This window comes from Vidua chalybeata, chromosome 3, assembly GCF_026979565.1.
Source record: "Vidua chalybeata isolate OUT-0048 chromosome 3, bVidCha1 merged haplotype, whole genome shotgun sequence".
NCBI lineage: Eukaryota > Metazoa > Chordata > Aves > Passeriformes > Viduidae > Vidua > Vidua chalybeata.
Window position 1 is genome coordinate 80684000 of NC_071532.1, and position 13196 is coordinate 80697195.

Consider the following 13196-nt stretch of genomic DNA (forward strand, 5'->3'; position numbering starts at 1 on the left):
TACCACAGGTAGGGAGAGATGCACAGTCTGTGACATCCAGGCTGGCTCCCTCTCCCAAGGGATGGAGGCTGGGGCTGACAGTGGAGTGGGAAGCCTGGGGAGGCTGGAGTCACTGGTTGAGGACAGGCAGGGCTATGACCCTGCAACAAAACATTAATGCCTGCCTCACACCTCTTCTCCCTCTCACTCTTCATCACCCAGCAGCAGCAGCCACTGTTTTGGTATTCACTCCATGACCTCCCTGGGCCCAGCCCCCCGGCCTGGGGCAGCAGAACACCCAGGAAAGTTGTGGGTTGGTTGTGGCATGGGGCCAAGCCAGTAAGGGAAGGACCAAGGAGGAGGCCAGGGCTTCAGACCAGCTCTGCTTTGTAAGGCTGGTCAACATCCACTTGCTTCAGTGGCCTCAAACACAACTGTAACACAGCAAATGAGGAACAATAGTTTGGTTTTATTCCAAAAAAAAAAAAAAAAAAGTGTGATAAAAATTACTTCAAACATTCAAGTGTTGTAGTTGATGGAGTAATTAGGTTGTTGGCAAAAAGGGAGGGGGAAAACTTTACTGAAGAGATGGATGGAGGGACTGACAAAAAATCATTTGAGAGGATTAAGTTACGATTACACTAAGCTTGTCCTTAGTCCTTTTTGTTCTCCACGTATTAATATCTGAATGCCAACCTGCTCACAATTTCCTTCCCAAGCTAAATTCTGTTTTATGAACAAACCACAGGATCAGTAGGTTACAACAAGAAACCATCAGAAGCTGCACTTGAACAAGGCTGCACTTTGTTCCTCCACTGCCTCACCACTCTCTCTCGAGGCATCTTTAAAAATCCCTGAGCCCAAAACACTTTATTATGTGACACACACATTTCAATCATCTTCTGCTTAGACTTGAGACACTACCCTGCAGCAGGCTGGATGGTAGAGAAAAGCATACAGCACTATGTTACAGTCATGGGTTCTGCTGGGGGCACCTTCCCTGCATCTCCTGCACAAACCATCCAAAAATTTTAAACATATCTGGGTTTGCCCTTTCCTGCAAACGCCTAGACTAGCAAATAACGAGTGTGAGACAGCCGAGCTGCACGTGGAACACTGTGCACTGCAAATGCAGGCAGGCTAGGAGTCACACAGCGCCTGTCAGGTCCCAGGTCATCACTGAAACACAACCTCTGGTATCTCCCCTGTGCAGCTGCCACCGAGAGCTGTGTGGATGCGCCGCTCCGGCCGTGCAGAGCCCGTCCCCGGCTCACAGAGCCGAGCGCTGCCGCTGTCCCAGCTCTCACAGGGGCAGGGCTCTGCAACCTCTCCTGCCCCCGCCCGCAGCCAAACCAAAGGCACCTGGGATCCCGGCACAGCTCCGCACGGCCGCAGCGTCCTTTGCCGGCCGGAGCCTTGGCAGGGGCTGCCTCAAGCCCCGAGCACAGCTGAGACTGGCAGGGCAGCGGAGGGGAAGGGGCTGCATCAGCTTTACGACCCGCAGAGCCCCGCGGGCAGCCCGGGTCGCTTTCCTCACAACTGCCAGACACTGCTCACTGCTGGAACATGCAGTGGCTCAGGCAGGGCAGAGCTCACCAACGCTGCAAGAGAGCAACCACAGGCAATTCAGACAATTTCTCTTTTCAGCAAGTACTCAGCTGCAAGCAGAGTGCAAGTAAACAGGAATGATTTAATTACCATACAAAAGTAATTAATTGCACACAGGAATCAACAGGAATGCCTTATGAGACACTGGTGGCACATTACTGTCAGTTGTAGAACAGTTAGCCACAGACCTACATGAGCAAGACCAGACGCTAGTTTCTGCTCTTAGAGTAGCAGAATTATTTTGGCAGGCAAAAATAGGGTTTAAAAACATCACCAAAGACCATAAAGCAATTTCAAAGCAAGTAACACAAAACCAAGCCTAGGGTTGCTTCAGTGTTGCCCTTGAAATATGAAAATAGGCAGCTGATCAAATTAATTTGTATTGCTCATCAGGAGGTTGAGTTCTTTCTGTTAGGGGGCTGGGGATGACTTACATGACCTTAAGTTTGGATTAGGCCAATGTTGCTTGTAGCAGCTGGACTGAAGGACAGACCATCTTCTCCCAGCTTCTTCCACCACTCAGTACATGGCCCCAGCATCCACAAAACATTTCATGTGCTTCCTCTCCACTCTATCCATTTTGCCAAAAGCACAGAACGAGTAATTTCATCTGAAGTTAAGAATCTAATCTCTACCATTGGGCTGTGATGCCATGGCAGCCACAGCCACTGGGGAATTAGATCCTGCTGCCCGCACATTTAACAAGGATGCCCCAGATGACTTTGGGCAAAGTGAAAGATGTACCTTGAGTAGCAGGTGTGACCAAGGACTGATGAGAGACCTGAACCTTTCCTGACAAGCAGCTGAGGGCCAGGCAGGACACCTCACAGCACTTAATGTGGCACCATGCAGAGACAACCAGTCAGTGGAGTCAGTTCAGCCTGCAGAATGAGTCAGAATTACCTTAAAGAAACTTAGTACCAGCTCAACTGCTCTGCTCAGCCATACACATCTAGATCTAGACACATTTTTGTGGCTTAATCTTGAGTTGAATCCCACACAGAGCCTACAGAAAGTAAGGGAACTCATCTCCCATTAACTCACTCCTATTCCTCATGGTTTTGCTGAAATAGAACCAGATCCTCCCCACATGTTATCTTCAGATAATCATCAGAAACCTTGTGACTTGTGGCAACCAACTCCAGCCAGGTAACAGTTCCAATGCTGGGGTTTTGCTCTAAATTATTCTCCTTGAGGAACTAACAGTCCAGTGCAGTGTCAGCCCATCACCTAGGAGATGATATTTTCTTTCACACACAACCTCATGTATCCCACCTTATGTACATACTGAGGATTTGAGCAATTTATTTGGAAAGTCAAGGAATGCACCGATCTCAGTGCTGGCATTTTATGCAAGCTCACAGAAAAATAGTCAGACATCAGCTATCCAAAGCTCCAGAAAACAAAGGGCTCCATTTAGATGCCTGAATGCCAGCATCTATGCTATTTGAGATGCCCCGAGGCACCCAAGATACACATGGGGTTGGCAGATACCACATAGGACCTATGGAAGCAGCAGCTGGAGACGTGGAGACCATGCAGGATACCCCAGGGTGTCTCAAATGGTATTTGATGCCAAAGTATAAGCAACTGAACCAAGTTCTAAAAATCATGTTTTATACTGAAGTCAGCTGTAGCTCTCCCATATCTAATCAATGTGTATCTTGCAGAGCAGCAAAGCTGAAAAAGAGCTACAAAAGAATTGCATCCTTATTTCAGGTCTGCTGAAATCTGGCAGAGCTTACAGACTGTGTCAGCTTATTTTGTTATGAACATATAATGCTCACTGAACCCCATGAGCTGCTGTGATAACAATCTCTGCCAGCTTGCTGAATGGATTCCTTTCAGTTGCTGCCTCTGAAGTTATGTGGCTGGAACAGAGCTTCTGCAGTATACCAGTGCACCAGGAACACCGGGTTTTAGCTATGGGAGCAAGAAAGCTGTCTGGAAAGATTAATGGGCTCAGAATTGATTATCAGACCATAGGAGCAGAAGGTCACTGTGTCAAGGCTCCTGGCTACTGCAGTGAGAATGTACTACTGGCTAATCCTCTTACAAACACATGCACTTCCACGAGGAAGAATACCTCTAATGATTTAAATCAAATTTTTACATAATCAGCACACTGTTTATTACGGTGAGGTTGTTATGGCACTACAGTCTTCATTGAGCTAGATGACAGAAGAGGATAAAAATCTTTCATCTGCAGTTAATAAATCTGGGGTCCCATGAAGGCTGTGTAGAAAAGACCTCTAAGATCATCCCAGTTCAACCATTAACCTGGCACAACCAAGTCCACCACTAAACCATACTCCTAATGCCAAAGCTACACATCTTTTAAAAACCTCCAGGGATGGTGACTCCCCTATTTCCTTGGAGATGTTCCAATACTTGACAACCCTTTCAATGAAGACCTCAGGACCCAGCAATAAACTTTGTACCATAAGTATTTCCAGCAATTGGTGTTAAATGAGCATGACTAGATAGATTACTATTTTTCTGGACTATCAGCAAGAAGTAGTGACACGTTTTTTCCTTTAGGAGTTACTTAGAGTGAAACAATCATTGCCCAGGTTAAATCTGAGAATAAAATTAGGAGACCTAAGCGGTTAAAACCCAGAAAATATCACTTGTCTTTCGATTTTATTGTTAGGAAACCTAATAAGAAACAGTTATTTGTATGTAGCAGCATACACCTTCCCATCCAGTTTAGCACTGTAAGTCATTTTTCCATAACACACACTAAAACAGCCTCCATCCTTGAGCAGAGGTTACGTGAGTGAATACTGCCATCTAGGCAGGCTTTGGGAGGCAGCATCTATTTTAGAACATTAATCCGTGTTTGCCAGGGAAAAATATTCTATTGCCCAAAAGAGAAGAGAAAGGAACCATTTTTTATATTATTAAAACCAACACAACACCAGTCACCGAAAACACGAAACCTGCCCCTCAACCAGATTGCAGCAGTCCACATTAAGAGCAAATATTTTCTACATGTTTATTAAGAAATATATTATTCCATATTTCAATACAGGCAATTTGACCTTAAGCTTTGCACTAAATTAGAAATCACTTTTTTCTGTGAAAACTCTACATACAAAGTATATTTTATTAAGGCTATTAATTACCAAAGAACATTTTACTAAGGCAGTACAATAATTGCATCTATTTTATATGCTTTGAAATACAGTAACAGTACATTTTTAGGAGACAGTTACTAAAATATCTATTAATATTTTACAAAGACAGAAATTTTTAAAACAATTTTCCTTTATATGATCAAAATAGCTTTCATCCAGCGCAAAAAAATATAAAGTATGTCATGCACCTGTCTTATTTCAGACAATAAACAAGTTCTATACATGGCATTTACAGTAGACTTACAAAATTTCACAACAATCTCATTTTGATTGGATACATTAAGAACTAGCTTCATTATCAGGTGTGGAATTCTTTAGGAAATGCACAAACTGTGAAGACAGAATCTTACACAAAATGGTAGGACCTGTAAAGATAACAGTTTAGCACTTTCCATAGATCCACTGGTACTGAATGTGAAGTTATCCTCCTCCTCAGGTTCCTCCCTGCTGTGTTTCAGCTGTCACCCTGAGGATTGTCCTGAGCAGGTTTGTGTACAAAGGTGTTCTTCTTTCTCTCAGAAAGGCCCTCCTGAATAATCACAGAAATGTGATTATCTGGCTACTGACATCCATCTCCTCAAATCCCCAACTCCTCCCCCTCTTTGGTAAGAAGTAATGCAGCATGAGACTGATTTGTATGGAGAGCAAAGCAGGCAAAAAGAAGAGGAATTGCTTTCTGCACAACTGCTTAGTAGCAAACACATTCCAATTCTAGAAGGAAAGATATTGCAGCAAAGATGTACCAATTAAGCCTCTCACTCACAGCAACAAAACAAAAAAAAAGCTCTGCTCCCCTCTCAAGAACAGTGAACTTCCCCTTGCAGAAAGGGAAATCAGTATTAGGGACTATTTTGCAGGATGCCACTCAAGTAAAACACTGCTGCCACCAGTTAAAGCAGGTCTCCATCACACAAGTTGGTCTGGCTGTGTAAGGTATTTGTGTTTTTCTGAAAACAGAGTCACATTCAAATAACTTCTTTGGGTTCTTCTAAAACAACAGCAAAACTAAGAGACAACATGAGCATAACATGTTTTATTGAATAAAATTCTGTTTCTAATATTTACACGGTGAAGTCTAGATGTAACCTAGTGAAGCATGGCAATGTGCAATTTTCATTCAACATCTGGAATATCTTTAAGTACATCTGAAACTACTTACTGTAACAATCACCTGCCCATCACTGATTTCGTAATTAAGGAAAATTTGAACTTGCTGAAGAATAGCCAAGATGAACATTCAGGGTAGCTGAGTTAAAAGAAAAGTCTGCTATGTAAATTCCAAACCCAAAAGATCTGATTAAAATGTCAAGAGTTTTGAAGGCAGCTTCTGTATTTCCCTGTTGTTCTTCTCCGCTCTGCAGAAAAAGATGACAAAATAAATTATAAATCTGAAGACTGAAACTAATACCTGCACATTAAACAGACAGCACACTCCAGGGTAATCTTAGTTCTTCAATTCATAATGTCTTAACTTCAAGGTGTTTGAACTAAACCAAATTACTATGAATTACTTACTGATTTTTTATTAAATACTATTTTACATCTTTAAAGCTGCCAGGGTAGACCCACAGAAATTAGAAATGATGCAAATGATACCTAGAGTCAACACACCACTCATTATTGCCATTTACGCAAAGAAATTTATGATGAACTACCTTCCCCTCTACTCTAGAATGTTAAGCAAATGTTTTGTATTTTTTCTACTAGATATACTATCATTCTACTGTTACAGAGAAGAGGGGTCTGCTAAAGAAACCATAGTCAACACCTTTTCTGTTTACAGGGATTTTTTTAAAGATAATTTCATTACTGATCTTGCATGAGTTTTCAACAATGTCTGAATGCAAGTATAGACTTGCAGCAGCCACACTAACAGGCTAACTCATAGCTCTAGTAGAGTGGTATCTTATATGTGGACTACTCACTTGTTGTAAGTAAGACATGATTCACTGACCACCTGTACAATTTTTGTCATCCAGAAGGAGAAGATTATAAACCAGGAATGTCGTGTCCTACTCAAGCTTCTGGAGGTTGTTTATTCTAGTGGGTTACAGATAGCACTTATTAAAAGCAGGCAGTCTAGCCTGCCACATTTGTGACTTATGTATTGAAAAAAACTGGCTGTTAGGTTAAGAAGATCTTGCACAGCCTCTCATATCTTACTTATCAAACAGGGAGAGGAAGTACAGTTGTCCTGTTCTCAAGCTAACCTGTATGAAGCCCTGCCAAACAGCCAGGAGTGCAAGGAAGACACAATTACTAACTAAAGTACTTCCAGGTTCCTTCCTGTTTCCCAGCACAACCAATTTCAAATGCATGCTTGGAAAGAAAAATAAATTTAAGCCCCCTAAGATCCCCTAACATCACCTAACCTTTAAGCACCAAGATTAAACTTCTTATAAAATAGTTCTGGAAGGAAGTTCAGTGTGATAACTCTGCATTTTTAGAGACTAAGTTTGTAACAGTAACAATGGCTCCCCATGAACACACACACTCTCATGGAGGTAAACTGTAACCTAGCAAGGAATAGCTTTAAAATTCAGAATCTGACAAGAAAACAAAATATGCAAATGTGGTAGCAAAAGCTGCAAAGTATAACAGAAAAGCACTTAAATACCTGCAATTTCTATGCTACAGTCAGCCCTCAATATATTTGTGAACAAGAGCATATTTTATAAAATTTTTAACTATTTTCTTCGGTTTCATGGCTATCTTCTGCTTCTTCTTTTAGGGTTTTTTTTCCCCCTCCTCAATCAAACAGCCAGACACTGTTCCATTTACCCAGGAAATGTATATCCATCCTAATCTCACTGCTTTTTTTATCTCTATCGGTTTTCCAACTACAGAGAGTTATCTCGAACACAGCTGCCTACCTGGAAGTTATTTCTCATATACCTAACATAGCTACAAATTTTAATAACTGAGAAGCTGCTGAAAGATAGAGACTTTGCTCTTGCCTGTCTCACTGGTGAGGTACACAGGAGACATTAACAAACACTGTCTTTACGCAGGAAATCCATCTGTACTGACAAACTCAAGCTAAGCAACTACTTGTGTGTGAGATGCTGTCAACATAGGCTGAACAAAACTATATGTACATTAAGATAATAATGCTAACTTTAGAAATTATTAACCACAGCACACAGATTTTTTTACTCTTCTAGTTCTTTCTCTCCTATCCCACTGGGGGGAAATGAGAGAGGCTGTGTGGGGCTGAGTTGCCAGTTGGGGTTAAACCACAACATCAGCTTGACCATTTCTGTAACTTAAAAGCCATCCCCACACCCCTCTTCACCACAGGGAACTCCTAGCTCCCCTGTCTCTCCAACAGTAGGACATGAAGGGGCCCAACTTCCCTAACATCCAGAAGGACTGACTGTGCTCAAATTCACACCAACTGTATAACCATTTCTTAGAAAAACATATGAGATGGTTTGGAACACATAACTTCATCACTCCATACCAATGGCAAGTAACAAATGTTACCATGAATACAAAAATAAGCAAATGAAGAGCAATCCTTCCATTTCTCAGAAACATAAGTGGGCTACCTTACAGGCAAACTCTGTGGAGTCGACAGCAGAATGGAGGTCTGTTGCAACTGCTGTGTCAAGTATGTAAGACCAATGCATAGCAGACAGAAAAATTAGGGAATACTCCCCTGAAATGTGCCTTACAACAAGGCACATTAATGTTCTCTCATAGAAAAACGTAGAAAAACTTTGAGCAGCTCATTCTGTGACACTAACATCTAGCCACACCAACCAAAATATATGGTACTATGAGCCCTAACATCTGGATGTTTTGTTAGACGAGTTTTCTCTGTCTTGACACTGTCTTTCAGACAACCCCTCATCAACCTGCCCCTTGATATGCTAAATCCAGGCAAATTTTTTAGACCAGGTTTAGTGTGGAATTCCAGTGTCGAAACTGGATTGTGCGTAAATTTGATGCAATCTCAGAACCCATTTTTTCAGCTCATACTCCCTCATTTTACCATCCTATAGAGGAACAGGGGATTAACTAAGTCTCTGAACCACCAAATGTCCTCAGTTTGTCTCCCTTTTCTTACAGAGGTAACAGTATTTGATCCTTTGGTTTCCTTTGAAAAGTAGCAAATCAGAGGCTATCTAGCATGACCCAGTAACTCGCCTCAAGGAACAGATACAAGCAAACCAATTCTCCTTAGGTAAGATACCCTACCCTTGTTTCAGAGATGCCAAACAAAAGAAGAAAATAAATAATGAGTTTACTTCAACCCAGATCAAAGGCAAGGGGAACTGTTATAAAAAAGAGAGTACTGATTATATATTCTACAAAAAAGATGACAGGCCAGAAAATAGCTTTACTTTTAATTCCAAGGAAATGAGGTGCATTAAGAACTGCATCGTCAGCCAGGCAAGGGAGAGGATTGTCCTGCTCTGCTCTGCACTGGGGTGGCCTTGCCTCGAGTTCCATGTGCAGGTTTTGGCACCATGATGTAAGAAAGACATGAAACTATTCGAGTGTCCAAAGGAGGGTAACAAAGATGGTGAAGGGCCTTGAGGGGAAGCTGTGGGAGGAGCAGCTGAGGGCTCTTGGTCTGTTCAGCCTGGAGGAGACTGAGGGGAGACCTCACTGCAGTCACAGCTTCCTTGTGAGGGGAAGAGGAGGGGCAGGCACTGATCTCTTCTCTCTCATGATAAGGCATGACTAAAGAAAACAGCATGAAGCTGAGTCAGGGAAGGTTTAGGTTGGATATCAGGAAAAGGTTCTTCACCCAGAGGGTGGCTGGGCATTGGGACAGGCTCCTCAGAGGAGTGATCACAGCACCAAGCCTGAGAGAGTTCAAGAAGCATTTGGACAACAATCTCAGGTGATGGGACTCTTGGGGTATCTTCCACAGGGCCAAGAGTTAGACCCAGTGATCCTAATGGCTCCCTTCCAATTCAACATATTCTGTGATTCTATGAAATGCTCTGGTATGTCAGTAACAAGTGATCTTTGAGAAAAGTAGAACTACATTATTTTTTGGAGACTGCACACAAACCCATTTCTCATAAAGAAACTCCACTATTTGCTATTGAGGGAAACAGAGTGGAATGTCAAAGTCTCCTGAAGGTAACTATGCATATAGAGGAAATTAACATTATGGTATTGGTAACCTTCTATCCATGGCTCTAAATTTAATTCACAGTTTAATTTAGAGGTAAAACAGAGAGAAGATGGTGTTCCTAATATAAAGCCCATCTTGGCCCTCCTGTCTTTGATGTCAACAGTTAAAAATCCCTTGCCTGTCCATTACAGATTCTACTGTTTTCTTCTTTCCATTTCCCATGTACAAGATCCATCAAGACTGTATCTCAAAAACTAGGTTACTTTGTTCAGTTAAAGGAAACAGAATACATTGTGTTAACACATTTTCTAAACTGTTAAACTTTGGTCATTATAGACCAGAAGTTCTCCCAAAGCACAATTCTAAATCCTCATCAGCCCACCCCACAGTCAAATGTTACTTATAGTATAATGAGACAAAAGATGTTATAGACTGTAACAGACACAGAAATATGTATTACTTCAGTCTTTGTGCTCTGCAAATAGAAATCTTCAAGCATGATCAAATCACATTGAAGACCATAAAGAAAAATTATTTTTATAATAAATATTAAATAGTAGTACTTCAACAGAACTGTAAGACACTACAGATGCTTCGCGTATTTCCAACGGTTTGGAAAAATATGGTTTGTATGTTTACAATACAGAGCCAATATTCAGAGTAAAAATTGGGTGTTATTTGTATGTTGCAGGATTACAGGCCACCCTGAGGAGTGAAAAATTTTTAAATTTAACACTATGGTTTGCCTATGAAGTAACTCTTGAGTATTCTAATAGGGATGAAGATATAATCTCTGCATAAGTATTCCTTTCACCCCTCACTTTATACTCTTTTCACTTCTCAGGATTCAAGACACTTAATTTTCAAATTGATTAAGCGAAATTATTAATTTTAAACACTGATTTCAATGGCAGTACTCAAAAATATTCAGACACCTTTAAGACTGAAGGCCCAAAGCCATAAGAGGCAATTCTTATTATAAATAACTAAATAAACTAATAAATCAAATAAATAATTTTAAAATAAATTAATTAATTAAATAAACAAGTAGTACTATAGGCCCAAACCTTGCAGTAATCCTGTCAGAACCCTTGCAGGTAACCTGTCAGTACAAGATGTTATTTCTCACCTGTACTACTGCTCAGTAGTTAATCATTCTTCGAAGAGCATCATAGCATTTCCACTTGTCTGGGATGTAGAAAGGCTCAAAGATGTGAGGGAAGGGAGTGTCATAGCCACATACTCTTGCAATAGGAGCTTCCAAATTCAAAAAGCATTCCTCCTGTTAACAGAAATATAGAATAAATGTTAGTGAGGACATTCTTTTCAGGAGTCTTGCATCACAAATTGGGGTCATATGAACTTTGCCAGACTGACAGTCCTGGAAACTCAGAAGTTCTATTTATATCACTGAATCAGTAGTCATAATTTATAGTTATGACTATAAGGAATAGTGCTTCCTCTTGCACAAAGGTCCTTATTAAAAATACAAATTGTATTAATGTTATTTTCATTCTCTGCATGTGTGATGCATTAAATCATAGGCAGATTATATTTAGTACATCTGCTATACATTCAGACAACTGTTGCCAAGAAACACATATTTTAGCAGCAAAGGAGTAAGAGTCTCTTTCCTGTGCCACTTTTAAACATATAGAAAAATTATATAATCAAAAAGTGCATTTTATTTGTTGGATAAAGGAACATCATATTCAAACTTCTTTGAACTCTTAGATTATTAAGGCTCTGTTTAAGATTAAGCAGTTGGGAAAAGTAAGTGGATTTGCATATCTCCAACCTTTGAGTCAAATCCATGCTATACTCAACTCCCCCACAATTTGTGTTCTACTTGGAGATCAGATTTGATAATGACTCTGAGAGTTTCGTTACTTGACCTAGAACGGCACAAAATATTACAAATGCCACATTAATTTGAAAGTAACCTGTAAATATGTAACATTATCAGCCTTAATAACCAAATAAATAGTGGGGTTTCCATCTTATTATTCTCAAGTACCAGAATGATGGCATGGACCGCAAAAATCTGCGCGAAGTGGATGTAGAAATAACTTAGCCAGACCAAACTGATGTTGAAGCTAATCATCAGCTCCCTTTTCTCCCCATATCTTTAGTATAGGCATTTGCTTTCCAAAGCAGACAAATGAAGTGATAAAACATGTCTCCTCCTGGTCTCTCCTTTATGGAGTGTAGCAACTGAGAAATCCTGGCCAACTTCCCCTGTACTTGGCTCAGCAAAATGGAAGATGAAGTATTATCTACCAGTCCTTTTCTGCCAGGCCCACAGGGAAAATAGTTAAAAAGCGTTTCTACAAAAGCTTTAAGGAAAAGTTAAAATGCTTTTCTACAAACGAGCGCCAAGTATTTTTTCAGACTGATGAACTGTTTTGAATGCATGTTGCCTTGCAGTCCATGGCAGCCTAACTCTACTTACTGTGCTTTCTATACATCACAATATTTGGCAGTATAGAAGGCACTGGTAACACACTGAGATCACAACCTTCACAGCATTGTGAAGTGGGTTTTTCTGGACAATGAACCGAAGTAAAAAGTCTTGCACACAGTATCAATTGCACTTAATAGTGCATTAATTTACCTAGAAACTTCACAGTCTGAGTAGGTCTGAGGTAAAAGATATAGGCAAACAATATAAATATTTTTGAGCTCCATTCCCAAGCATTCTTTTCTTTGCAAAGCAAAAGATTCACACTAATACAAAATACTGGAAAGTAGAGTGTAATAAATCCTTTATCTGTCCATGAGGTAGATCATGATGTCCTACTCTGACCTGCTGGCAAGGGCAATTTTGATACTAAAGAGACCTTGATTCCCATGTTGTAACTGACCAATAAGACAAGGCAACAGATTTGGGACCATCCCAAAACTGACTGCCCAATGCACCTGTCAGTTGCATTACAACAAAGCATGGAAGTATATTCTAGACCTGCAGCCTCCTACAGCCTCCCAGTCCCATAGTGCTCTTTTCAAGTATCTAACACAGACCACTATCTAGAAGACAGACTGTTTAAACAAACTGATATCTCTCCAGGAAAGACGTTAGGAAAAAACTTTAAAGTTAAATGCTTTTGGAAGTAAAGTAGTCGGCATGGGATTTCTGATTCAGTGTAAAATGTTTAGTTTTGAAAACCTGTATGAAAAAGTCATACTCTATTAGCAGGATATCCATAACTTGCAAAATTCAATAAAGTCAAAAATTATTATTTTGTTAGAAAAGTGTTTACGAAACCAACAGCTATAGTTATTAGTTCAATCTATCTAAACTTTTCTTAATGTAAAAAAAAAGTCTAACAAAACATTAAATTGCTGTTCTTCTTGCCCTGCTTCCTAACTGCAGA

General features: G+C 40.5%; 1 protein-coding gene across 2 annotated transcripts in view; it reads right to left on the reverse strand.

Annotated features, from left to right (window-relative positions):
* Window positions 1-4571: 4571 nt before the first annotated feature.
* BCKDHB (branched chain keto acid dehydrogenase E1 subunit beta) overlaps window positions 4572-13196 on the reverse strand; it is a 110488-nt gene continuing 101863 nt past the window's right edge. For both annotated transcript variants that reach the window (XM_053939009.1, XM_053939012.1), the window contains 2 exons: window positions 10952-11104; window positions 4572-6082 (listed from right to left, as the gene is read on the reverse strand). In XM_053939009.1, coding sequence (XP_053794984.1) covers window positions 10964-11104 — 141 coding nt within the window. In that variant the 3' untranslated portion in view covers window positions 4572-6082; window positions 10952-10963. The remainder of the gene's footprint in view (window positions 6083-10951; window positions 11105-13196) is intronic.